The sequence below is a fragment of the Wyeomyia smithii genome, chromosome 3, assembly GCF_029784165.1.
Source record: "Wyeomyia smithii strain HCP4-BCI-WySm-NY-G18 chromosome 3, ASM2978416v1, whole genome shotgun sequence".
Lineage (NCBI taxonomy): Eukaryota > Metazoa > Arthropoda > Insecta > Diptera > Culicidae > Wyeomyia > Wyeomyia smithii.
Window position 1 is genome coordinate 87,773,021 of NC_073696.1, and position 26,185 is coordinate 87,799,205.

General features: G+C 38.9%; 1 protein-coding gene across 15 annotated transcripts in view; it reads right to left on the reverse strand.

Moving 5' to 3' along the window:
• Positions 1-26,185, reverse strand: part of LOC129726709 (ATP-binding cassette sub-family C member Sur) — a 179,363-nt gene that overhangs the window by 101,343 nt on the left and 51,835 nt on the right. For 13 of the 15 annotated variants that reach the window (XM_055683717.1, XM_055683709.1, XM_055683713.1 and 10 more), the window contains 3 exons: positions 23,003-23,230; positions 12,513-13,044; positions 11,690-12,180 (listed from right to left, as the gene is read on the reverse strand). In XM_055683717.1, the coding sequence (XP_055539692.1) occupies positions 11,690-12,180; positions 12,513-13,044; positions 23,003-23,230 (1,251 nt within the window). Of the gene's footprint in view, positions 1-11,689; positions 12,181-12,512; positions 13,045-23,002; positions 23,231-23,956; positions 24,281-26,185 lie in introns of those variants that run through there. The other 2 variants (XM_055683723.1, XM_055683720.1) reach the window with 2 other exon arrangements.

The window sequence follows — 26,185 nt, forward strand, 5'->3', positions numbered from 1 at the left end:
ATCTGATAGTAGACCATTTGATTCGACCCAATGGTCTAAACGACGGAGTATCATTTTTTCCATCAATTTTCGGATACAGGATAGCATTGCAATCGGCCTATAAGAGTTGTGATCAGAAGCTGGTTTCCCTGGTTTTTGGATGGCGATCACCTTCACTTGCCTCCAATCCTGCGGTACAATGTTTTGCACCAGGAACTTATTGAACAAGTTCAACAAGCGCCTCTTGGCATTGCCGGGTAGATTCTTCAACAAGTTGATTTTGATTCTATCTAACCCAGGCGCGTTATTGTTACAGGACAGGAGGGCAACTGAAAATTCTGCCATCGTAAAAGGTGATTCTATCGCGTCGTGGCCCGGAGACGTATCGCGAACAAGGTTTTGCGCAGGAACAGAGTCCGGACATACTTTCCTGGCAAAATCAAATATCCACCGACTTGAAGACTCCTCGCTTTCGTTGACCGTTACGCGATTCCGCATTCTTCGGGCTGTGTTCCAAAGAGTGCTCATTGATGTCTCCCTCGACGTCTCGTTTACGAACCGACGCCAATATCCGCGTTTCTTTGCCTTAGTCAAGCTTTTAAACTTGGTATCAAGCTCCGAATAACGTTTAAAGTCGTCGGCATTGTCTGTATCCCGGAAGGTCAGATACGCGTCGGATCTTTGCGTGTAGGCATCGGAGCACTCTTTGTCCCACCACGGAGTGGGAGGCCGTTCTTTGATCGTTACGCCAGGGTATTTCTTCGTTTGGGCTTGCAACGCGGCGTCGAGAATCAAGCCCGCGAGGAGGTTGTATTCTTCAAGCGGTGGATGATGTTGAATCGAATCGACCGTTTTTGAAATCATTTCCTCGTATAACTTCCAATCGACATTCCGTGTGAGGTCATGCGGAATATCAATTGGTCGCATGCGAGTTGAACCGTTAGTAATTGAAATAAGAATAGGCAAATGGTCGCTACCGTGAGGATCGAGGATTACCTTCCATGTGCAATCCAAACGTAGCGACGTCGAACATAAGGATAGATCCAAAGCGCTTGTATATGAGGAGGTTTCGGGATACGTGTCATTTCACCGTTGTTCAAAATAGTCATGTCGAAGTCATCGCAAAGGTTATAGATCAAAGAGGAGCGGTTATCATTGTAAGGGGAACCCCAAGCCACACCATGAGAGTTGAAGTCTCCCAAAATCAAACGTGGCGAGGGAAGAAGTTCTATTAAATCAAAGAGCAGCCGTTGCCCAACCTGTGCTCTGGGAGGAATATATATTGAGGCAATACAAAGCCCTTTACCTTGTATTGTCATTTGACATGCGACAACTTCGATGCCTGGAATCGAGGGGAGGTTAATACGATAGAAAGAATAGCACTTTTTAATCTCTAGAAGTACTCCTCCATATGGGGTGTCTCGATCAAGGCGAATAATATTAAAATCATGGAAGTTGAGATCAATATTTGAAGTAAGCCAAGTTTCACAAAGGGAAAATGCATCGCATTTGTTTTTATTTATCAAAACTTTAAGTGAATCAATTTTTGGTAAAATACTCCTACAATTCCACTGTAAGACAGAGATAGGATCCTTCATATACGCAGATGAATTAGGCATCGAAGGATACAATCGCTGCAAGGAGGGGCCATTGGGCAGTCAACTGCTTCAAAAATGATCTAACTGTTGGGAGGAGTACTGTGAGGAATTTTTAATTGGATCAGGTATATTGAAGTTTTCAAAAATCCAGTCCACGATGTTAGAAAAATTCACCAATCCAGAGTTTATTTGATTATCTGGGTGTGCAAATGGAACAACTGGGGTTTTAGATGTTCCAGGAAGTGCTGGGAACTCCTTCTGGGATTTTAAATTTGCAAGCCCAGGAGGAGTTTGTTTATTCCTTGCAAATAATACACATATATTGAGATTACAGCGGTAACAAAATAAAGTAATGCGATTAATATTAAGATGTAATAGATACACTTCCTCGAGTTTCATGCTGGACGCGTTGCAATGGCTTTCTGTGAAGCAACGAGTATATTTTTGACAATGGTGTTCCTTTATAAATTTTTTAATAATATGCTGCCTCGATATTTGTGTGTTCGAATTGAGAGGGGAAGTGATTTTCATAGGTACAACACTAGAAACGCGGAAGACGCAAGAACACCCCACTTTTTATTTAGTAGATCACAGAACTCTCTGTTGTACAAAGGAATTAACTTTTTCAATCCGATGCCCAGACAAGTGAAACGTGCAGCAACAATGGCGGAGTTTAAAAGGCTTTGTATTTCACACATAAAATCTATTTTGTAGACAGATTTCAACGATTTTTTTGTGAATTAATAAAGAAGATTGTAATATTTAAGTTTTTTTTTCAAAATTTATCTGGTACACTAAGTTATTATGTTCATTGATGATGATGGATTTTTGTTTGAATATAGCTAATAATATTAAATAGTAGAGTAAAAAAAAATGAGTTGACTACACATGTTTGAGCCACGCGCGCGTAGACTGACATAAACAATCTGGATACTGAGTACATCAGGGTTAAACCCCTGAAATTGAAACAAAAGGTATATCGGGTTGATAAGTTGCTTTTTTGGTTTGTAATATTACATATATATTCATCAAGATTTTCAATATTTATCTGTTTTCACGATTTAGAACAAAGGGTTAGGAGAAAAATCTGAAAAGGCTTGGGTTTACCTGTGGACTGTAAAGCTCGTTATCGAGAACTATAGTATCTTAGGATCTCTATCGTAGTTTTGAATCGTTATCCAGAACCAATTCTGATTAGTTAAAGCTCCTGAATGTTAGGTTCGATTCCTTACCAAATCCAGATAATTTTCGGGTTGGCAACGTTTTGGATAAGCCTTGGATCAATGATGTTATTGGAAAATCGTTTTTTTTTTAAATTTCAAATTATTGGTATTCTGTCGAAGGATTACTATGTCTGTATTAATTATGTATTAAACCAGTCCGTTATTTGTTTGCCTACTGGTTACATTTGTTTGCCTACTGGTTACATTCTTTAAATAATATCTTTCTTAGATAAATCGACCAGCTCAAACCGATGTAGGGGTATGAGGTGGGACCATCATCATCATCATTGACAAATCGCAAGGAATCAATGAATTTGGAATGTTTGAAATTATGAAGTTAAACACAAAAATAGGCGAGACGAAGTTTGCCGGGTCGGCTTGTATTTTATAAAAATCGTGTAAATATATACTGTCCAACGACACATTGGTTAGTACAGTCGGTAAAATTGTACCTAACCCATACTAGAATTTGAAAACCTTAACCCGTAAATAAAAACATATCAATTTTAGGTTTCACCGACCGACAGAAACACTCCCAGAACACGATGTTCGTGTTCTGGTAGTGTTCTTACGTTAGCACAAGAAAAATAAAATAGCGCACCAATATAGTAAAGCAAGACGTCGTCCTATGTCAAAATAACAATCATTTGCTGTCAAAATGAAGCAACAAAAATGAAGCAACAAAAAATTATATAAGAGAGTAGAGCAAATAAATGCTGGAAATATAATTTACAGATACAACATCTGTTGATTTAAATTTCAAGGCAGAGTACGACTCAGTTATACGAAATGAGCTGCGGCAGATATTGCTTGAACACGGGTTTTCCGTCGAAACTATTTCGATTCGTTTGACGCTAGTGGAATCAAGAGAATGTTTCTTAGATTGCTCATATTTACTGATGACATCGATATTAACTGTGAAGTAAGTCATAATAATAATGTAAGTATCATTCCTTTTATGCGTTTATCGAAAGCCAAAATGATAACTTGAACACCATGCATGAAGAATCCTGAATCGCTCGGTGATTAACAATGTGCACATTGAGTGGGCACTAACGGTCGACGGTGCGTCGATGTAGACGCTAGTTGATCGCGATATGTACATTAACTATAAATTTGGACAGATATTGTTTAAAAAATCTACCAAATCATCAGGTAAATCCAAAACTGTAGTCTCCAACGAAGGAGGGAATGGCAACTTTGGACAGTTTGGCAAAACCGATCGCACAATCCCAGAGGGCAATGCCAAGGGCATCAATGATGCCTATGGTAAACAGACCTCAGGGTCAAACAACATTGGTCCCATTTCTGTCAAGAGTGGTAACTCGTGCCCTTCGTCTAACTCTGGAAAACCTGTAATCGCTGAAATTCGATCAAAAAGCCCTGAAGCCCCGGCCAGGGATACGATCCAATCGAGCACACGCACATTTGTAAACCACTCCAATCAGAGGGAGAATCACACGCCCCTGAAAAATGGTAACCCAAACAAAAATGTCCAATAAAATAAAAATTATTCAAGTGAACCTACATCACGGCAAAGGTGCTAGCAGCGTCCTATGTAGCAGGTTCACTCGAGACAACTTGGACGTGGCTCTAATTCAAGAACCCTGGTCCAACAACAATAGAGTTCAAGAAATTTCTACACCAAAATGTAAGCTTCTTTATGATAGTACACAAACTGCTCCCAGAGCAGCAATTCTTATGCGGGAAAACTTAACATTTATACCCGTTACAGAATTCATCAGTAGAGACGCCGTGGCAATACAAGTGAAAGTTCCAACGACTCGTGGGATAACGGAGATCATCGTTGCCTCTGCGTATTTCCCAGGAGATAACGCTGAGATTCCTCCAAAAGAAGTTGCTGCGCTTGTTCAACACTGAAAACAAAAAAAAACAAACAGCTCATAATAGGATGTGATGCGAATGCCCACCACACGGTTTGGGGTAGCAGCAACATCAACGTTAGAGGTGAGTGTTTATTTAAATATTTAATTTCTCACAACATAAACATTTGTAATCCAACATTTGTTACTAGAATTAGACAAGAGGTTCTTGATCTAACACTTTGTAGCGCTAAACTATCTGGAATGATTGTGAACTGGCACGTGTCAGAAGAACAATCATTGTCGGACCACAAGCAAATTATGTTCAACTATGTTTCTGGGGAGCTCGTGTCCGAAAAATTCAGAGATCCTAGAAAAACTAATTGGGATAGCTACTATTCCACATTCCCAAACAAGATTTTGCTCTCAGTGGACATCTCTTCCACTGAGCAACTCGAAACTGTTTCCTCATCTTTTCTAACTAATATAATAATTTCCTTCGAAGAAAGTTGCCCGGTGAAACGGAAAACTCCTAGTAAGAACGTATCTTGGTGGAACAATAAACTTGAAAAGCTAAGAAAATCGTCAAGAAGACTTTTCAACAAAGCTAAAACTACCGGAAATTGGACAGTATATAAAAGCTGTCTAACAGAATACAATCGAGAGATTCGTAAATCAAAGAGAAGGGACTGGAAGCGTACATGGGAGCAAGTTGAAAACTTTTCAGTTGTAGCTAGACTCCATAAAGCCCTCTCTACAGATCTCACAAATGGGCTTGGCCGCTTAAAGAACGAAATCGGCCAGTTCACAACAGACTCTCAGGAAACGCTTAGTGTCATGATGGATACACACTTTCCAGGCTCGACTCAATTGACTTCCGAAAATGCACAGGACTTCTATATGGCTCAACCTAGCTCAATTCATGACAAGGTTAAACTCAAGAATTAGCCAGTGTAATATTCACGACGTCAAGAGTTGAATGGGCAGTGGATTCCTTAAAGCCCTTTGAATCGCCGGGGCCAGATGGGATTTATCCAGTGCTTTTATAAAAAAGCAAGGATATTATAGTCCCCTGTCTGGTGGAGATGTTCAGGGCTAGCATGGCACTAAGCTACATTCCGAGTAAATGGCGAGAAGTCCGCGTCATATTTCTTCCTAAGGCTGGAAAACGTGATAGGACGAGTCCCAAAGCATTTAGACCAATCAGTCTAACTTCTGTCATTTTGTAAATGATGGAAAAAATCATTGATCTACATATCAAATTATCTTACTTAAAAAGTAGACCATTAAAAAAATTTCAGTTTGCCTATCAAACTGGTAAATCAACTGAAACAGCACTCCCCACGCTGGTTTCAAAACTAGAGAAGTCTTTTGAGGCTAAAGAAATCTCATTGACAGCCTTTCTTGTTATTGAGGGAGCATTTGACAATGCTTCTCACGAATCTATAAAAAATGCTATGAAATGACATGTGCATCTTGAATTGGACTATCGCTATGTTATCAAACCGGTTGATAACAGCCAATTTATGAAGATCAACTTTAACGACAAAACCAACAAGGGGTTGCCCACAAGGAGGGGTTTAATCTCCCGTATTGTGGTCTCTTGTTGTCGATGATCTTCTTAACAACTTAACAAACCTAGGATACGAAATCATCGGATTCGCTGATGACATTACTATTTTAGTTAGGGGTAAATGCGGATCTACTATTTCCAATAGAATGCAATACGCCTTAAACTACACACTTAAATGGTGCAACCTGGAAGGACTAAGCGTTAAAACAGTCATAATCTCATTTACAAGAAATAGAAAGTATAATATTGCAACTCTTAAGTTGGAAGACACACAGTTGGTGCTATCCAGCGAACCAAGTACCTAGGTGTTATGCTTGACCATAAGCTCAACTGGAACGACCATCTAGAGTATGCAATCTTAAAAGCAAACAACGCTCTTTGGGCTTGCAGCAATACATTTGGCAAAAAATGGGGACTCAAGCCGAGGATGATTCACTGGATATACTCGGCAATAGTGAGACCCAGAGTAACTTATGCCTCGCTAGTTTGGTGGCCTAAAACTTCACAATTATCAGCTCAGAAAAAGTTAGATAAACTACAACGTCTGGCATGCCTATCAACAACAGGAGCAATGGCCAGTGTACCATCCAAAGCCTTAGAAGCTCTTTTATATCTTCTACACTTACATCAGTATGTACAACTTGAAGCCGGAGAAGGTGCTCTTAGGCTAAAACGTGTTAAAACTTTTCAGGAAGAGGATCTAAAGGGACATCTACGAATCCTCAAGGATTTCCAACTGAACATGTTAATAACCAAGAATGTGGACTGGATGGACGCTGGAACTAACTTCAATGTTCCTTTCAAGTGTTTGAAACCAATCGCAGTGAATGGGAAGAAGGAGGTCCCAAAGTTCGTCCTGGATCAGTCATATTTCATACAGATGGCTCTAAAATGGGCGAGTCTACAGGTGCTGGGGTCACTGGACCAGGAATCAATATATTCAATCCCTACGGCAACTAACTGTAACAAACGTTGTCAATCTATACTGGGTGCCGGGTCACTGTGGTATAGAAGGAAATGAAAAAACCGATCTCTTAGCAAGAATTGGTTTTTCAACTGCTTTCGTCGAGCCGGAGCCATTCTGTGGGGTATCCTCATCCTGTTGAAATCTGAGCTAAGAGGCTGGGAATCCATGATGATTGATGCCAACTGGAAGGCTTACTCCAAAGCATAGCAATCTAAACTATTCATTACACCATGTAAAAGAATCACTCGGAACCTACTCAGTATGAATAAAGCTGATCTGAGTACGTTAACTGGCCTACTTACTGGGCACTGTCCGAGTAAGTATCACCTTCAAAATTAGGTAAACTGACAGGTGACTTATGTCGTTTCTGTAATTCTGAAGTAGAAAGCTCGGAACACTTACTGTGCCAATGCAGCGCATTAATTCAGCAAAGACTGCGTATTATTGGAAAAGGTATTCTCACGCCTAACGAGATATGTCTGTCTGAACTAATGAAGGTAAGGAACTTCATCAAAGAAGTCATTGGGGTTAAATGCAAAGTCTGGGTGCGTCTATCACTGATACAATATAAATCAATATAAACGCCGTAATAAAATGAATAACATATAATATAATAATAATATAATAAATGTCTATGATAAATGTAGCCCAGACACAGTAAACTTACTCAACAGCACGCAGCTTTGGCTCGCCTACTCATGTGTGTAGTTATATTCCACACTCCCTACGCGTAAAGGCATCGCTCAATAAGGTTGTGCTTTTTTCTTGCTCATCACAATGCCTACTAAAAAACTGATGTGATGCAATTTATCATTATGAGCGACTATAAGGCAAGCTAGGTTTATAAGGTAATTAACCCCATTAAAACCAAATAATACACGGCTGCTGAAAACTGATTCAATAGTATGTTTACATTGTTACCGTTCGTAACATTTACCTGGTGTGATAGTTATAAATATATATAAAATAAAAAACCTCCGTAATATTAAAATTCCCATGGGTTAAAAAGAATATTAGCCAATATAAATACACTAAGCACACAAAGGGTTAATAGTAAGTTCACAGTACACTATACACGAAAAACTGCTAGAAAATAGACGGGTGACTTCAGTTCAGGGGACGGATTGAGCCAGGAAGCAGAGATGGCAAACCAAGTGGAGAGAGAGAGAGAGAGATGGATGGGAGTACACGAAAGCTAAAAGCTTATTGAAAGCTGAGTATCGAGAGTCGGCCTCATTTCCATTGTACACATTCGAAGAGCAAGTGATAAGTTGTACCCTTTTGTCAAAATCGATAAGTGTCGATCATCCGGATCGAAATTCTTTGGTGCAAATCCCAACTAAACCTGGAAAAAAAGGCGAATCAGGACCAGCAAATTTATAGCCCATCGAATTGGACCCGTAACGAGCCCCAAGGTGGAATTGTTGAGTTTAGATTAGGGAAAACTCACCAACTTTCGGGTTCCCGGAGCCGTGCCCGGACCTGCGGAAAAGATCCGATAGTGTATGGTAGACGTGGAGAAGTAATCTTCAGAGGAATAAAGATAGAAACTCAGCTGTGATCCACTTTTCTACTACACACACACCCGCGAGAGCCTTATCTTCACCCCCACGGAGCGCGTTGCATGGTATCAACGTAGAAAGGAGAGCCAGCCACGTTCCCGTCCCATCTGTGTTGAACAGCCAGGAAACCAACCCCCTCACCGTCGCCGCAAGGTAACCTAGAATAGGCATACAGTGACACTGATACACACCCACACAATTCGTATAAATTTAAGGTTATTAAACGTAAATATTATAATCACTAGCTTTTCTCTAGTTCACACATATCACCGTCCTGTTTAACCGACTAGACTTAGAGCCGACCTTGAACGAGAGGACCTCACGCTTGAGCTCGGGCATAAAAGAGGTCATGAGTACCCGCCCCAATCGGTCTCCAGAGGAACGACCAGGGACCGGGGGTCTAGAATAGTAGGCCCGTCTGGCCTACTAGTAACAACATTAAGCCCTTGCTAAATTTATTGAGCAGTTATATTTTGCAGTTATCTTTTCCTGCTCAAACTACATTGTACATTTTCGGGGATTACTTCAAAATAACTGGCGAACAGGCAGTTTACGAGTTAAACAATCTTTCGAGGTAAGTTTAATCAAGTTTTAAAAAGTGTATGTTTATTATAAAACTGCAAGATAAGAGAGGTTAAATCAGGTCAATACACCGCAACTGAAAGGATGCATCTGAGTTGAAGAATCACCAGAGGGGATGAGCTTATTCCACATCATTAAACGAAGTGAAGTTAATTCTAACGCTTGTTAGCACTAAGCTTCTCTTCATCCCAGAATTTGAAAAGCGTTTCCCAATAATTATGTACTACATTGTAGTAGAAGAAAGTAGCAATACACCCATTCGACCCAGTAGCACCAGACAGCTTGTCTGAACTGAATGCCACACATAGTCAAGACGGGATAATAGCTGTCCGGTTCGGAGAAAATGAAACATCCACCTGGATGCTTTACCTTTCAGTAACCGTCACCCATACCGGGCACTAGCATTAGTCTGTAGCAGTATCTTCCGAAAGCATTGTTTAAAAAGATCAACATTTCATGTCGTGTAAAGAAACCATTGCCTTCATTCGCAAGAATAAACCATCAACAACTCGATCCAATTTCAAGCACGAAACCTGCGAAAGTTCTGACAAAACCGCAAAAAGCTAGCCGCAATCAGAGAGCTGGTGCTGGTGTCCCTCGTCAAAACTTTCACCACCGCCCATCGCCGGTCGGAAGCCCTCCCGACCTATAGGTAAGCCTTCTAATCCACTCGGTCGTGTCTGCTCAAATGCTTCAATGAATTATAGCCCACACAACAACAACAACAATTCGCTACGAGAGTGTATCCAAATCATCCATCTGAATGAGATGTTATCGAAGGAGGTTAGAAGGATGACTGTTTCCCTTTAGCTTTCGACGTTTATAACAAGGTAGAAATCAACTCTAAATTTATTTCTGCTCGAGTCGTGCAGGATGTTATTTGCCATTATGGATTAACACCAGAATCACGTAAATCTGATGAGTAAGGGAAACCCTTCAATGTGGGATGGAAATTTCATAGAAGTACACAACAAGGTCAGACGGTTCGCTTTTATAACACATGATGTGTAACTTAAAAAAAGTTGTTCTTCGGTACAACAGAATCAGGCGCTTTAAAATGGGACAAGGCCGGAGGTCATCAATATTGAATATAAACTGTTCCGATAGTTATAACTACACTAACGATTACCTATCATTTCAAATAACGTGCAGTCAAACTTTGGCTGCGTCCTGTTATTCACATCCAAATGAAACCAAACGAAGTTATCATTTTTTAAACGTTTTGCACGGAAGTTTGAAAAGGCGTGGCCTTTCTCCAAAAATTAAGATCATAAAATGAACGTTATAAGGTGCAGGAAGGAGTAAAAACGCATAAAGCTTTACAACACAGTAATGCACAAGTAAGTTGTACCAAAAAAGTTTTTTACCCCGAAAAATAGTTGAAGTTGTTCAAAAAAATCTATAAATTTAATAAGACACGTTTATTGAATGCGCGACGAATTACAATTAGATTGATCTGATGATAAATTCCCGCCTTCTATTTGTTAAAGCACTAAAGTTTAATAATATGACAGGAAATGAGGGGATGATATAGGGCAAAGGTAAACTGAATCTGGCTAATCCTTTCTCCTTGTTATAATAACTGAATATGACGGCACATATACAAACTCATGCTGCAGCAAAAAAATGAACCCTCGTCAAAGTAAGTTATTCAGAAACGGAAACTCCCAAACGCTGTTGGATGCGAAAATTATCTGCACTTGACGGCTAGCTGACTTGTCATTTGAAAACGCTTTATTCAGCTGATCTATAATCAAAACTTCAAAATTGTTTTTACCAAGGTTGCAAAAAAGAAGAAATTTCTTAATCAACTCAATGTTTCCTGCAGTCAAATACACGAACGGTAAGAGTCGAATAATCCTTTAGTCCGTGGTTGGTATTTGCTACTTTGTGCCATCGAACAAAGTAGCAAATACCAAACACGATAATTACATTATCAATGATTCGAATCAGTTCGAAGACGAAAACAATCTTCGAATATCAGATTAACGCTAAGCTGCAGAGAAAAATCATTTCCCAGGAATGATATCCAATCAAGCTTAGTGTACCAATCTTGAAAGCTGTAACTATTGAACAGTTAATGATATCACAGTTTTTTTTGTTTGAATATTAAATCCCATTGCAGGTTAGGTTAGGGTTAGGGTAAGGGTTTTGAATTATACCAGCAGTTAAAGGTTCCGTTCATTCATTCATTTATTTTAATTCGGAATTGTTCATCAAAATCCTTTCAAAATACAAATGTGTATGCTCAATAAGCAATACAATTAAACAAAACTTTAACTCATTGTGGTTAACATTCAAATCGATTCATAGAACGTAACTATTCTCAACCAATTGTATTAAAATCAAATTTATGTTTTACCAAAAAGCTATAAACCCTACCTTTAACGGAATCGCCCACACGTAATGCGCAATCTTCACAAACGACATCACGTTAAAAGCATCATCGGACATTAAATTTGTTATGGTACCTGCATCGGTAGCAGCATTACCGGCCTGCGGTTCCCTTCCGTCCGCTCGCTCCGCACAGCGGTTTCCGTTTTCGATCGCTTCCGATGCACTCCCAGCGACGGTAACTTTTGCTTGCTTTTCCACCTCCTTCTCCCCGACGGCTGCCGCGTGGCTGCCAGCCCGACCGCTAGCGAACTGTTGCTGATCATCGCTATCGATAGCAGCTATTTTATGTTTTATCTTTTCCTCTGAATTTTGCAACGGATGCTGACTAGTTGTTTTTGGTTTGGCTTCGGATGTAACATCTGCCGTGCGTTCCCCGTTACGGTTGACCTTGTCCGGGAGAGGGGGGCGGCGTCGGTGGTCAGATACTCCAATTTCTACCGGCCGACGGTTGGTCTCGCTCCCATCGCAGCACCTATCTGCCCCATGGAAGCGAAGGGAAACAAACGGAAAATTATTGATTATGCGTTGTTGGTTTAAGTTTTACACATTATTTATCGCTTCAGCAAACAATTGTTAGAGCATGCGAAAACAGTGAATATTTTCTACCGATTGTTTACGTATTCTGGATCAAATAATACTGTATTCGCACCAGATACCGCGATATGTTCGAGTAGGCAATCATGCGTAAAATCAAAATGTATTATTCTCGGAACGGAAAAAAAAGATACTGTGACGGTGCAATCCGTAAATATGTTTAATTTTATGCTATTGAAAAAGTACCTATTATCAAAGGAATCGAATAACTCACCGCTTGTTTTTTCCTCACGTGTGGCAGCTTCCACATCACACTTTTGTTTAGATTTGCGCGCTCTTGGTCCACTGGAACTGAGCAGTAATGTTTTCCTGTACACCAATCCTTGCAGGGCATTTTTCAGTCGGATTCCTTCCATGTCCATGATGTGAGTACTGGTCTGCGAAAAAGTGCCCTGAGCTAACGAAGACACCAACACCAGCAGCGCCACAAACCAACCGTTGGCCAACAATTCTGCCCAAGTCAGCGAGCTCAACAGAAGTGTCTCATCGTTTGGGGTTGGGATTGATTGATTCCGAAGATTATACACAAATGGTGCGTTGTCAGATGGTGGTATTACAGCCTCGCCACCGGCATTAGTGGCCCTCACCGATGAGGATGTCAGAGGTTTTGCAATGTAATCGACAATATTGGATATGCAAAGTGGACCCACGAGGGCGCAGAGGTCGCCCATAAGCTTAAACACTCCTCCAGCGAGAAACATTTGCCAGCAATTGAGCACGTAGCATCGCCACAGAGAGGCAGGTTTCTGGAGAAAAGGAAACACATCAAAGGATTAGGCCGAGTGGGGCAAAATATCCACCGAACTTCGGTGGGTTGAACTGAATGCGTGGGTGCATGAACAAGTTTGAGCCGGGTGCATCATCTAACAGTTATTAGTGTATTCTGAAACATGTTCGTTCAATTAATTGGCAGATGATTTATTTGCTTTGAGAGTTAAAACTTGTCTACGAATTGTGAGCTTACCTTGAACAATTATTCAAATTACGTTTCCAACCATGTCATGCCATTTTCGTGACGGAGAGTTTCACAAAATTTATGCTCTATCAATACTAAGGGGCCATCCACATACCATGCGCTTTTGGTATGTGCAATGTCTACGGTCCATACAAATTTTTTAGAATTTATATGAGCAGTTGTCCACGGAGGGGGAGGGGGAGTTAAAAACGTATAAAATCTGTCCACGTGGTATGTGGATGGACCCTAAGATGTCGTTCCATAACAGGTGACATGAAATTATGGATTTGAATACCTTTACTTTGGACAAAGAAACGGTTTTATTTTGGATCGTCGATTATTTGACTGATTTATAAGGAACCACCAACGCTAACAAAAATCAACACGCATTATTGATTGACCTCTGTAGTGAATATTTCGAGCTTGAATAGACAATTGACGTTTTAGTAAAAACGTCAAAAGTATTAGGCGAGTATTTATGAAAAGGTTTTACCAAAAAAGTATACCATGAAGTCTACCCAATCGAGCAAACACTGGAAAACGAAACAATGGTGTTTTCAATTAGACAGTTGAGGCTGACCAGTGAGATTCTGCTTATACCTTATGCTTTAAAAGGTACATATTTTTGAAATGCAGGCATTTTTATTAAAAAAAAACAAGCTGAATGTACCCGACCTTGGTCGTATAAAAATTTCTCCTTTTTCTTTTATTTTCAAAATTTTTTACCAACCTATCATTTCAAATATTTACTTCTGTTTTAGTTACAAACTTGTTTATACTCTACATTTTTCGTTTGCAGGTGAGCCAATCCCCGAGCAAACGACATATATTTGACCGTGCAAAATCACGGTGATCTTATATCTACTCCACATTGTTTAATGGAGTGTCCCTGTGACCTATTTATAGTAATTAAAAATGCAATTCTTTCAGGGAATTGGAGCTTCTTAAAATTGAATGATCGATTTGCAGGCATAAGTAGTACCCTTGGTATGAAACAGTTTCACGTTTGCCCGATTTCTGTTAAGATTGCTGCTTCAGTTAGGTTTTTGAGCATCATTCTAACATATAGCGTTCGACCAATGAACTTACGTTTATTTGGATCCATAGTATTGGTTAAAAAGTTGAATATTTTATTGTCACCTTATAACACACACATACTAATTATCAATACAACTATAATAAATACCTTAATATTTAGTTAACAGGTACCACAAAAATCATTAAGTTACAATGAACTCAAATAACTCTGAAATTACATAATCGAAAGCCTAAGCTCACCTCTGATAGTGAAAATAAAGGCTCTCGTCTTCTCGTTCCATTTTTTTTCTCCTAGAAAGGTATAGCAATCACTGCAAAAACTAAAGGCATAAGGGCCGAATGTCGTATATCACTCGACTCAGTTCGACGAGCTGAGCATTTTCTGTATGTGTGTGTTGTGTGTGTGTGTGTGTGTGTGTGTGTAACGCTAATCTCACTCGATTTTCTCAGAGATGGCTGGACCGATTTCAATGAAATTAATTGCAAATGAAAGGTCTAGTTGCCCCATAAGACCCTATTGGATTTTCTTGTAATCGGATTTTTAGTTTCGAGGTTATGTGTCAAAATGTGAAAATCACGAAACATCAATATCTCAGAAACTACACAACCGATTTGAACAAAATTAATTTCAAAAGAACTGGCTACCTAAAACAACCCTTAACTTTTGAATTTTATGAAGATTGAACCTGTGGTGCAGAATTTATGGAAATAAACGTATTCTGGAGACTATTTAATCTCACTCAGGTTTCTCAGAGATGGCTGGACCGATTTTCATAAAATCAGTATTGATTTTTTTTTGTGAACGGACTGTTACTTTGCCTGTTATGTTTAAAAATGTGAAATCCAGGTATGAAAAGAAACATATTCCAAAGACTACATAAACTCACTTACTTTTCTCAGACATGGTTGAACCGATTTCCACAAAATTAATGTCAAATGAAAGGTCTAACTGCCTCATAACACCCTATTGAATTTTGCTGTAATCGGACTGTAACTTCGTCTGTAATGTACCGAATTGTGAAAATCACGAAACTTTATTATCTCAGAAAGTGCACAACCGATTTGATCAATAGTATTATCAGATGAACGGGCTAGTTAAGGGTTAACTGATGAATCATGATTGAACACGTGGTTCCAAATGTTGGCTGCCCTATACGTTCCCTTTTCATTTGATTATAATTGAACTTAAGCAACCGTTATGTATTAAATTGTTAAAACAACGAAAGTCTATTTTCTCAAAGATTACACGACTTATTTGTACATAACTAGTGTCATACAAACGAGTCATCTCTCAAACTTACAAATAACAAACTTCATAACAATTTGATATGTGGTTCAAAAGTTTTGGAACGAAAAGAAATTCAAAGACTATTCAAAACTAAACCTGCTTTGATCAATATATATGGCCTCAACATGATTTAAATGTGGTATCGTACTATTTGAACGTTCCCGGTATCGCTCGTGATTGAATTGTTCGAAATTAAGAGTCATTTCTTTTATTTCGCTATTTCTTAAGCACTAACATTACGTCAAATTTCATATTTTATTGTGGAACAGTACCACCGTCCCCCGTAGTTTAATTGGTCAAAACACCATGCCGGATACATGGATATTGCGGGTTCAAGTCCCGTCGGGATGCGGTATATTTTTCCAAACCTGTATTATATTTCCAGTTCGCTTATTTTTCGCTCTCTTTACTTCACATACTATCTGCTTAATGAACCTGGATATAAGCATTCATGTAAATCTATTTTTACAAATAATAAGTTTGAATGAGAAAGGCTCAGCCTGACCGCTATTTTCGATTTGGGGAGTCAACTTTTATCTATAAACCTCATCAGAGAGTATTAGGAATATTTTCTTCTGCTTGGAATCTGAAACACTGTTTCCAGAGGTCGCCATCTTGAATTCGAAAATAGCGTTGGACACCCGTCATTCTCTGAACATAATTCTTTTTCTAGAAATATCTTCGTTATTCAATCATTTTACTCAGTTTTACACAACTTGGCAGGCAGCAGAAATAGCGAAATTGATTTCAAAATAACATTTCAAAATAGTCCAAGCTTTCTCCTCTATTGTAGCAAGCTTTCCAGAAAATGTAGGTCGTCATGTGGGATTTAAAAATTGGCGCCGGACATGAATAATTTTTATTTCTCGATATCGAAATATACATATTGCAGAGAATTTATACCGGAAGGGGCCATCTTGAATTTACAAAATGTCGTTGGACTTTTATTCCTGGCTTTCTGAGAGTCATCTCGTTTGCGGAAATACCAATGTTGGAAGGTTTGTAAACGGGAAACAGTTTTATACAGCTTTCCAGAAACTGAAAGTCGCCTTATTTGTTTTACAAAAACATCAGACATCATATTCCGGTCTCTAGACATCCATCTCTGGCCATGACCGACTGAGAACATGAAAGTTACCCGGGCAGGAAAAAATATCATTATAATATCACAACCAGATATTGAAAATACACCTCATTTTGATCTTAATATGGATTACATGGTTGGTAAAACAACAAAAAAATGATACCAAATTATTATTCCTCCAAGACTTTATGAATAGCAAAGCTTGATATTTTAATAACAAACCAATAATTTGCATTAAAAATCACAAAAATGACCGATTCAGATATTTTCAAGTTTTTGAACACTAAATGCATAACTGAATATTTTATCAATAATCAATTACGAACAATTTCCACTTGAAAACTTACTTTTAATGAGATATTTTAAAAGCAACTCAAATATCTTATTAAAGGCATAGCGGGATATGTTATCAAAATTTTATAATATTTTCATATGCATGTATGAAACAGGAATATCTTCCGAATAACACGAAAAGTTCTCATAGCTTTATATGTTATTGGCAAGCTATGATTTTGTTAAGGTCACCTGCCCGGACATCGTACTCATTTAAAAAATTCCCATAATAAACGAAAAAACCAAACTTTCTTATCAATTAAGAAGACCTCCTCTCTCCTCGATAGTTGCCCCTATCCGTTATCGACAACATTTTCTAGTTTCTTGAAATCAGTTTCCGGCCTCCAGACATGACCAAAGGCCTAAGAAGATACAACGAGGACTTTATTGTGTACTTCTCTCTCTTTTTCTTTCTCTCTCTCTCTCTATCTCTTTCTCCCCTCTCTCTCCCTCTCCCTCCCTCTCTCTCTACCTCTCCCCACCCCCTCTCTCCATCTCTCCCTTCTCTGACTCTCTCCCTCTCTCCCTCCTCCCCTCACGCTCTCTCTCTCTCTCTCTCTCTCTCTCTCTCTCTCTCTCTCTCTCTCTCTCTCTCTCTCTCTCTCTCTCTCTCTCTCTCTCTCTCTCTCTTTCTCTCGCGCTCTCTCTCTTTCCCTCGCGCTCTCTCTCTTTCTCTCGCTCTCTCTCTCTCTCTCTCTCTCTCTCTCTCTCTCTCTCTCTTTCTCTCTCTTTCTCTCGCTCTCTCTCTCTTTCTCTCGCTCTCTCTCTCTCTCTCTCTCTCTCTCTCTCTCTCTCTCTCTCTCTCTCTTTCTCTCTCTTTCTCTCGCTCTCTCTCTCTTTCTCTCTTTCTATCTCTCTCTTCCCCTCGCTCTCTCTCTTTTTCTCTCGCTCTCTCTTTCTCTTCCCCTCGCTCTCTCGCTCTCTCTTTCTCTCGCTCTTTATCTATCTATTTATCATTTTTTCTCTTTATCTCATTTTATTACTCTTTTATTTCATCTTCTTTTTATCTTCCCACATATCACTCTATATATCATATCAGGGGAGCTTCGTAGCCGCATGGTTACAGAGTCCGCTTTGTCAAGCGGGTGGTCGTGGGTTCGAATCTTAGTAGAACCAGGCCATCCGATGTCAAAAAGAACTCTCAGGCTCCCCACCAGTTACCCTTCCTTTACGCTGAAATCTACAATACCTTTGCGTGACTTCCTCTTAACAAATAATAAGTCCCTCTTATCAATAAAACTAGCCAGAAGGACGCACGACGAAACTTCTCCAGGGAATTATAATTGGTGATATTTGGCAAGAGGAACGAGTATCGGTATAGTAGAACAGTAGGCGTGTAAGAGTAGCACATTACACACAAGCACTGATGAACAATGATAATAAGCATGCCACTTCTCAATAGCGGTATTGCTATTAACAGAAGTGCGGGATACAGCAGACACCCGGGCATATCTCACAATAGATCTACGATTCTGGTCGCAGTGAGGAAGTCCATCAAGAAAAAAAAATCACTCTATATTTCTCTTTCTCTTATTCTCCTTCTTTATTTCTCTGTTTTTATTTCTCTCTCTCTCTTTCTCTCTCTCTCTCTCTCTCTCTCTTTCTCTCTCTCTCTCTCTCTCTCTTTCTCTCTCTCTCTCTCTCTCTCTCTCTCTCTTGATTTCTCGCTCTTGCAGTATCTGTGTTTTAGTTTTTCTTTGTCTTATTAGTTATTTTCTGAATTTCTTTCTCTTATATTCTTCCTTTTGCATAGTGGTATACCCTATATACTCTTTATTTTCCTGTTTTATGTTTCTCCTTCTCTCTTTATATTTTTATTTCACATACTAATTCTTTCTTATGAACCGCCTTAACTGCGTCATGAAAGAAAGCTTAAAACCTATCCTGAAACAGTTGATGAAATCACTCAGACATTTTTTTTTTCAATTAGCGAAGTAAACTGTAATGATATTCTGTGATCGCTAAAGGTTCGAAGAAAATTTTCCTTCTTTTTAACAGTTAGCCCTTGAAGGCTATAAAAAGTTGATTTTGATAATTTTAAATAGGGTAGGGAACATTTTCTAAGCAGCTTAATCAGTCGCCTGTGTATTGAGCCGAAATGCTCGAAATGTGTAAGGTGAAATACAAACATAGGTATAACTATTTGTTTTTTATCTTTCCTCTATCAGCACTTTTTTCAGATTGTAAAAGTAATTTAGTAATCTTTAACGATAATCAATTAAACTTTCCGATCAAGGGACCAATCACCGCGAACCTATTTTTAGCAGTTTGCATCCGTATTGCTGCATTTTGGTTGTTTTTTTTCGATTGAAGTTTTTTCAAAGATTTTTCTGTATTGAACAGTATTTTATGTACTCGTGAGACAGCTAGTTAGTCAGAGTGTTCATTTTAGTCATTAAAATTGTCGATATTGATCAAAATTTAGGAGTTTCAAGGCCGTTTTCTTCTACTGATAAAAAAATAGGCGCCACTGCTTAAGCCGTTCCTTACCCTATCTTACTCTTTCATTTAATTAAGAATAGCAGCCTCACTCCTCAAAACGCATCACCTATTCATGTCGAACCTACTAATAGAAATGTTTGATAACAGCATCGATTCTATCCTATTTTTGGATCTAAAGATGCTGCTCGATGGCATGGATCACGAAATTTTGCTTCAGAAGCTTGAAAATTATAAGGTGAGTGGAATTGCCAGTCAACTGCTTAAAATTTACTTTTGCACCAGACCCAGCATGTCGCAGTAAACATAGCAAAAAGTACTTATCGCCAGTTAAGAGTAGGTGTCCCACAAGGAAGCTACCTCGGCCCGCTACTGCTTCTGATATACGTAAATGACAAAGCCATCTCAGACTGAATGGAAAGCTTCGCCTATTTGCTGATGACACCACTCTCTCGTATCCTGCAACAACCCAGTCAACATTTTCATACGTATAATAATGTTTTGATTCCAATATCCGCACTCATAGGCAGCGAAGGAAAAAAATCACCTCTAGCGATTAATGAATAGACATGAAACAAGCCTAAGATGCGTTGATATCGTCGTCAGTATGCGAAAAACAAAGTATCGGTGCTGGTGCACTCTCTTTGCTTTTCTCTTTACGATATATTTCTATACATTAGTGTACACCACAACACGTGGTTCTCAATGTGCACAACTCGGTATATGAAGTTATTCGTCTCTGTTACACAGAGGGATCAGAACTTGTTATATCCTTATTCATTTGAATCATGAATATGATTTTTTGTTAGAAAAAGAAAGAAAATGACAGTGTATGCCCTCCTACTCTCGCTTAAACTCAACCGCTGCTGAAGTAGTCCCTTCCCCCACACATTCCCTCTCACCGCACCCAACCTCTGCTGCTGTTCAGGCGATATGATATTCTCCTGTTGCTATCCTTCCTTCCACTAACTACCGGCCTATGGAGAGACAAACGCAACGATCGAATCGCTTCTCAGAGCTGATGTAGTCTAGCCATAAGTTTTTTTTCTTCCAGAAACCTATGCCCCATATCATCATTTCATTATGGGTTGAGAGGATTCAAGTTTAGTCGCGGCCTGTACACTTCGTGAAGTGCACAAGTGATGAATAAACGACGATTGCATCATATTCGTTTCGTTTCCATCACTGCTCATATGTATCATACAAACTCGCAATTGATGCACAAAAACAGCATATACGTATTATTTTGGAGGCGATATACGTACTTAGGAATAATGATATGCAATTCATTGATATACGTATTTTTATACGATAATATCCGGTAGAAACTGATTTGTTTCACACTATTTTACAACTCTAAGCTTACAATCGTAAATCGGTAAGACTCCACCATGATATACAATAAAAGATGAATTTCTGCACATGATAAAAAGCGTGTTATACGATTTCGACTTCGTTAAGCTACATTTGCGATAGTTTTCATCCATTGATATACGATTTGTGGTTGACTGGGAAACGTAAGCGACCTAGCTTGGCTAATTCTGAAGACATGGCAATACTCCAGGAATATTTCTGTGAAAACCTTCTGTCTCGGTCTTGGACGAGACCAAGACTTGGACAAGACCAAATACTTGATCTTCCGCTTCGTTCAGTTTGGTTCTACTTGGATCGAAAGAGTATCCATTGACATTGAGTGACCACTTTAGCGCCCCATCGTCCGTTAAGTCCACGCAAACGGATAATTTTTTATACCACGCTTTTGTGCACACTATTCTGCATCATCTCATTTTTGTATGGGGAGCTGCTAGCAATACGAAGCTTAAGTCACTCCAACCACTCAAAATCGTTGCTTCAAATTAATCTACAAGAAACCCCGGCTATTTTCTACTGTAAGATTAAATTGTGATGCAGACCGTTCCATTCTTCCAGTTGCCGCACTGACGGCTTCAGTGTTTAGTACAGATTCTATAACGACTGTTTTTCGCACACCATAACTTACGAATAGGTTTTACTGTATTTTTTTCTTTCATTTCGATCGTATGTGAAAAATTTAAGTTAGATTTAAAATTTAATTTATTTCTTTTTATAAATTTAGCTTTCGTCTTCTTCTCTCTCTCGCTCTCTCTCTCTGTTTGTTTCTCTCCCTTACTATTTTTTTCTCCATTTTCTCTCTCTCTTTTTCTTTTTTTGTTCTTTCCCTTTTTTTATCTCTCTACTTTTCCTTCTTTTATCTATTTTCTCAGTTTCTCTTCTCCTATTTCTTACACTTTACATTCTACTTTTTTCGCAGAAAAAATTAACATGGAGTATAATTTTATACAATGGAAACTGAATGGAAATAATTCTTTTCTTTGGATTCACAAAACTTCAAAAGCACTGGAAACAGACTCCCAGTCGAAAGCTTGAGGGTTTTTTAAACAAAATCTGCCGTCTAAAAGTTAACGCTCATTTTAAAATTAAGGTCGAACAAATTAATTAACTTACAAAATTAGCGCGCCCACTGTTATTCAATGACTTCTAGCAAACCCTCCGGTTTCTCTTTTGAAAAGACGCAGAATAAATTCCGTTGGCAACTTACAATTAAAACTCGTTATCGCCTTAAAAAAAGGCTTCCTGGTGGTAGGCATGAAAAAGTCACTTTATTTAGCCATTGTTCGGGATGTGCCTCGCTTCCACGACGTTGACTACAGGATGGAGCACCCGAAAAGGCATCCGGTTGGAATCATTCTTCTACAACTTGCGTCACCTCGCGCCGCGCACTCGGTTTCGAGTCATAACGAGGCCGAAAGACAATAGTGGATCAGACCGAGAAATCCCAAAAAGACACTGAAATTATTACACGACAGCGTAATTAAAATTGTACGACATGAACGTGAGTCGCTTTCTCATTTTTGCGAGAAGCCTGATCCAGCCCGTTCTTTTCTACGACCGGAAATCAGATTAAATCACAAGAAGTGACGAAAGCGACGGAAAAAAGAATTTTTTTCTCGGGCTTAAAGGCACGGCTCTGTTGAAGCAAAACTGCTTCACGCTAATTAATCATGTCACACGTCCAGCAGATGCTAGGAGCGAAGGGACAGCAACAGTAGTGTTTTCTACTAGCTTATACTAACTACGTCTAGAAACTCGTTTCCACTCGAGGGATTTCCCGTCCTTCCGGTGAGCGTGTCAAAATTCCCCAAATGCACACATATCACACATGCTAGCTTCCGCGTACAGCTTTGATTTATAACAGATGTCATTCAGCGGCCCAGGATCATTCATAACATCAAACCTACCCACCGAAGGGGGAAACGAAGAGCTGATCGGCTTGGAGTGCAATTACTTTAAAACATATCTAGTTATTTAGTGAATGAAACATAAGACAACGCGTTGTGAATTTATTTCATAAGTGCATGATTTGTTGACCCGATTAAAATGATATATAACTAAGAGTTTCATCACACTATTACACTCTTTTCTTATTCTAAGCATCAACCTGTGATTGTGTGTTTTGACTGCAACCCAGCTCAAAATAAAAAATACTAAAGAGAAAATGTGTTTGAACATAACCCTAACAAAACTCACCCTCAAGCTTTGATAAATGAACAGAAATTGATCGTAGTGATACCGGCTGGTGTCCTTTTCTGGCAGCATTCCGAGATTTTCCAGTTCCAACGGTTTGATAAAGCCACACCACAGTAGTGGTGTAATCCACCAGAAGGTGAGCCGCGACAGGAAGGGCGTCGAGGATGACTTTAAGTCCGTCGTTTTCTTCGTCTTTAGGGTCGTTAGGTATTGTCTGGTGGGAGAATTCTGTGGGAAAAAGTGAATCGTGAAAGCAGCAAAAAGAGGGAAGCACAAAATAACTAGAGCAAATATAAACCCGATCGCTCTTGCACGAAGGATGAAAGGAAAAATATTGACGGCAAGATTAATTGAATAAAGTAAATATAGTTGCAATCGTACGATTTACTGATTGTGAACTCGTTAAACTCATTAATAATTCAGCAGAAGCCATGGAAGGTATTATACCAGAGGAATGGCGATGAGGCTGTGTGTTGGCATTTCGAATAACTCTGGAGGGTAGAAAAATTGCACAACTTCGTTTCACTATTTACAGTGATCCTTGGGACTTTGCGATCCATATAATCATCAATCAAATAGTAATTCAAATAATGCAATAATCGTAAATGTTGGAACTACAATTGAGTTCTCAAGCTTCAACTGGAGAGAAAGTGTAACTTGTAAACTGAGGTTTAATTGTTTGAAAAAATATAGTGTTCTTTTTTGTGTAAACACCCCTGAAATGGTGTTTCGACTTAGAGTGTAATGAAATACGTTGATTCGCTCAAATCGGAATCCCACGTTCAAGCATACCAATGATATTAACAGCAACCATGATATTAACTGTATTTCGATAACGTACATTATCAAGCGTCGCGGTGATTATTTGTTTGCGCAATCACTAACAAAAAAGCCAGTATTTATTGCCAAAACCCGTGCATGACTTGTATGCAAATTGTATTTTACTTAACTTACATCATCATAACAACTCGCCACTTGATGTTTTTGAATAGTTTCGCTGTCAATTTGCATATTTTAAAGCCACCGACACTGGCCCTAATTTTGCAAAAAATATTTTCATCATTCTAGACTGCTAGCGTACAAGTTGAGCTACAACATTACCCAGCGTAGACCACTTGAATGTTAGACCTGCATTAGTTGTTTTTACCAGCCCTAATGTCGAAATGGTTTTATAAACTCGTGCATTTTCTTAACAACTACTTGGCACTTAATAGTGACACGTATTCGAAACTAAAACTATTTTTTCATGTCGCGTTTTGGAACAGTCAACCTTGATTTGTTACATGACTGCATTTAAAATTTACTCTTCAATTCAAAAGGTGCACCACCCAACCGACGCGAATCCTGCTGCAAGCTATCTTGACGGTCGTTTGTTTCGTAACTGACGACCACACTAAAGTAGGTATTCCTCGTGGCTTTGCAAGACCGCAAGCCCGGCGAAAAAGGACAGCTGAGCGCACCGACCCACCACCGCAAACGAAATGGTGGGGGGATATGGTAATGACAACGATCATCAGAATTGCTAGCACACAGAAATATTTTGCTCAAGTAGCCAGCAGCCTGGCAGGTCCAAAGCAGAGGGTGGTGCGGTGGAAAATAATTTATAATTAGATTGTCGTACATTAAAAGTTTTATCATTACGTCGATGAAGTGGGTGATGGGGATAGGGGTCGAAGACATGGCGACAACACTAAAGTTGAGCACACCGAGGAATAGTTCACATTTTATAAGCAATTAAGTGTGCGGAATTATTTCGGAGGATTAAGTGAATTATTTCAGAAGAATCGTGCGGTTGAAAACAGACACGGAAGCCACTTAAAATATTTTGTAACTAGTTGGGTCAGCAGAGCATTAACTGCATTAACGGCACAGTACATTGATATATTGAGCTTCAAAGTGATAGAAAGCTGTTTTATTTCGACATTTATTTGAATATCGCGATACAAGTTTTAATCTAGTAACTACATCATCAACACCAATTTTTTATATTATCATTTTTGTTCTAATTCCAGAACTAGATAATTCTAGTTACATCCATATCTATGGGGCTATCCACGGAATCTATAAAACCGAAAAAATAGTAATATCCATATCATAGGTATTCCGACAAAAGAAAGTGTAGTCGAATGATTGAACTTCACTAGTTGAGGTAGCCTGCTGGTTCACTAGGATAAATAAACCTATTTTAAACCCCAATCAGATCATATCAATTTATGCGAAAACTCGTGGGATTTTCAGAAAACTTTCATCGGAAAACGGCTTGTCCAGCAAATCTGCATTAGAGATTATTAGATAGTTGAGAAAAATTGAATTATTTGGACTACTCGGGTTCACTATAAGAAAGGTGTCACAATAGATTAATTTACCCTATATATTCTGATTCGATCTATGTCTTCTTATTCATTATACAAATCTTACGTTATGAAGTTCACATAATTGTTGTGCAAAATCCGCTGAAAAGATGTGCGAAATGAGATAACCCATTTTTTGATTAACTTCTCGTTGTTTAGTATTGCTATATATTAAAAGTCACTCGAGTCACTCGTCAGATTGAACAAAAACTCGAAGGATTCCCAGAAAACTTCCATCGGGAAGCATCGTATCCAGCTAATCGACTTCAGAATCAAGTGAGACATTTGTAAATTCAAATTTAGGGTACATTAACCTATAGTGGACCCCATTCTAAGGTATGTTTCATTGAGAATTTGGCCGCATACAATTTCCGATTTCTCATGAGGAAATAACGTACAAAATTGGTGAAAATATGTTTTTGCAGGGTTTTTATTAAACTTCAAGGAAAAATACAAGAAAACATATTTGTCTGCTCTGCCGCTCATAGCAAGTCCGTCCCATTTGCGTTTTGGTGCTGCTGAGAAAACAGCAATCACAAATCGTAACACTTTAGGTGAAGTTTTGCACTCAAATGCTTTTTCAATCAATACCACCAACAGAATTTAGTACTGCAATGACAATTTAACATTTTTGCATCATAAAACTTGCATACACACCGAAATTTGATTAAAATTTGTTGAAAATCATAAGCTGGGACTCACATGCGATTACTTTTAGGGTACGTAGCCAGAATGATAGCAAGTCAGTCCCATAGCCAGCTACGACCGGTGATGAAAAACCAACTACTGCAAATCGATGGCGGTGCTATAGCTTGCGTTTGGAATGAATCCA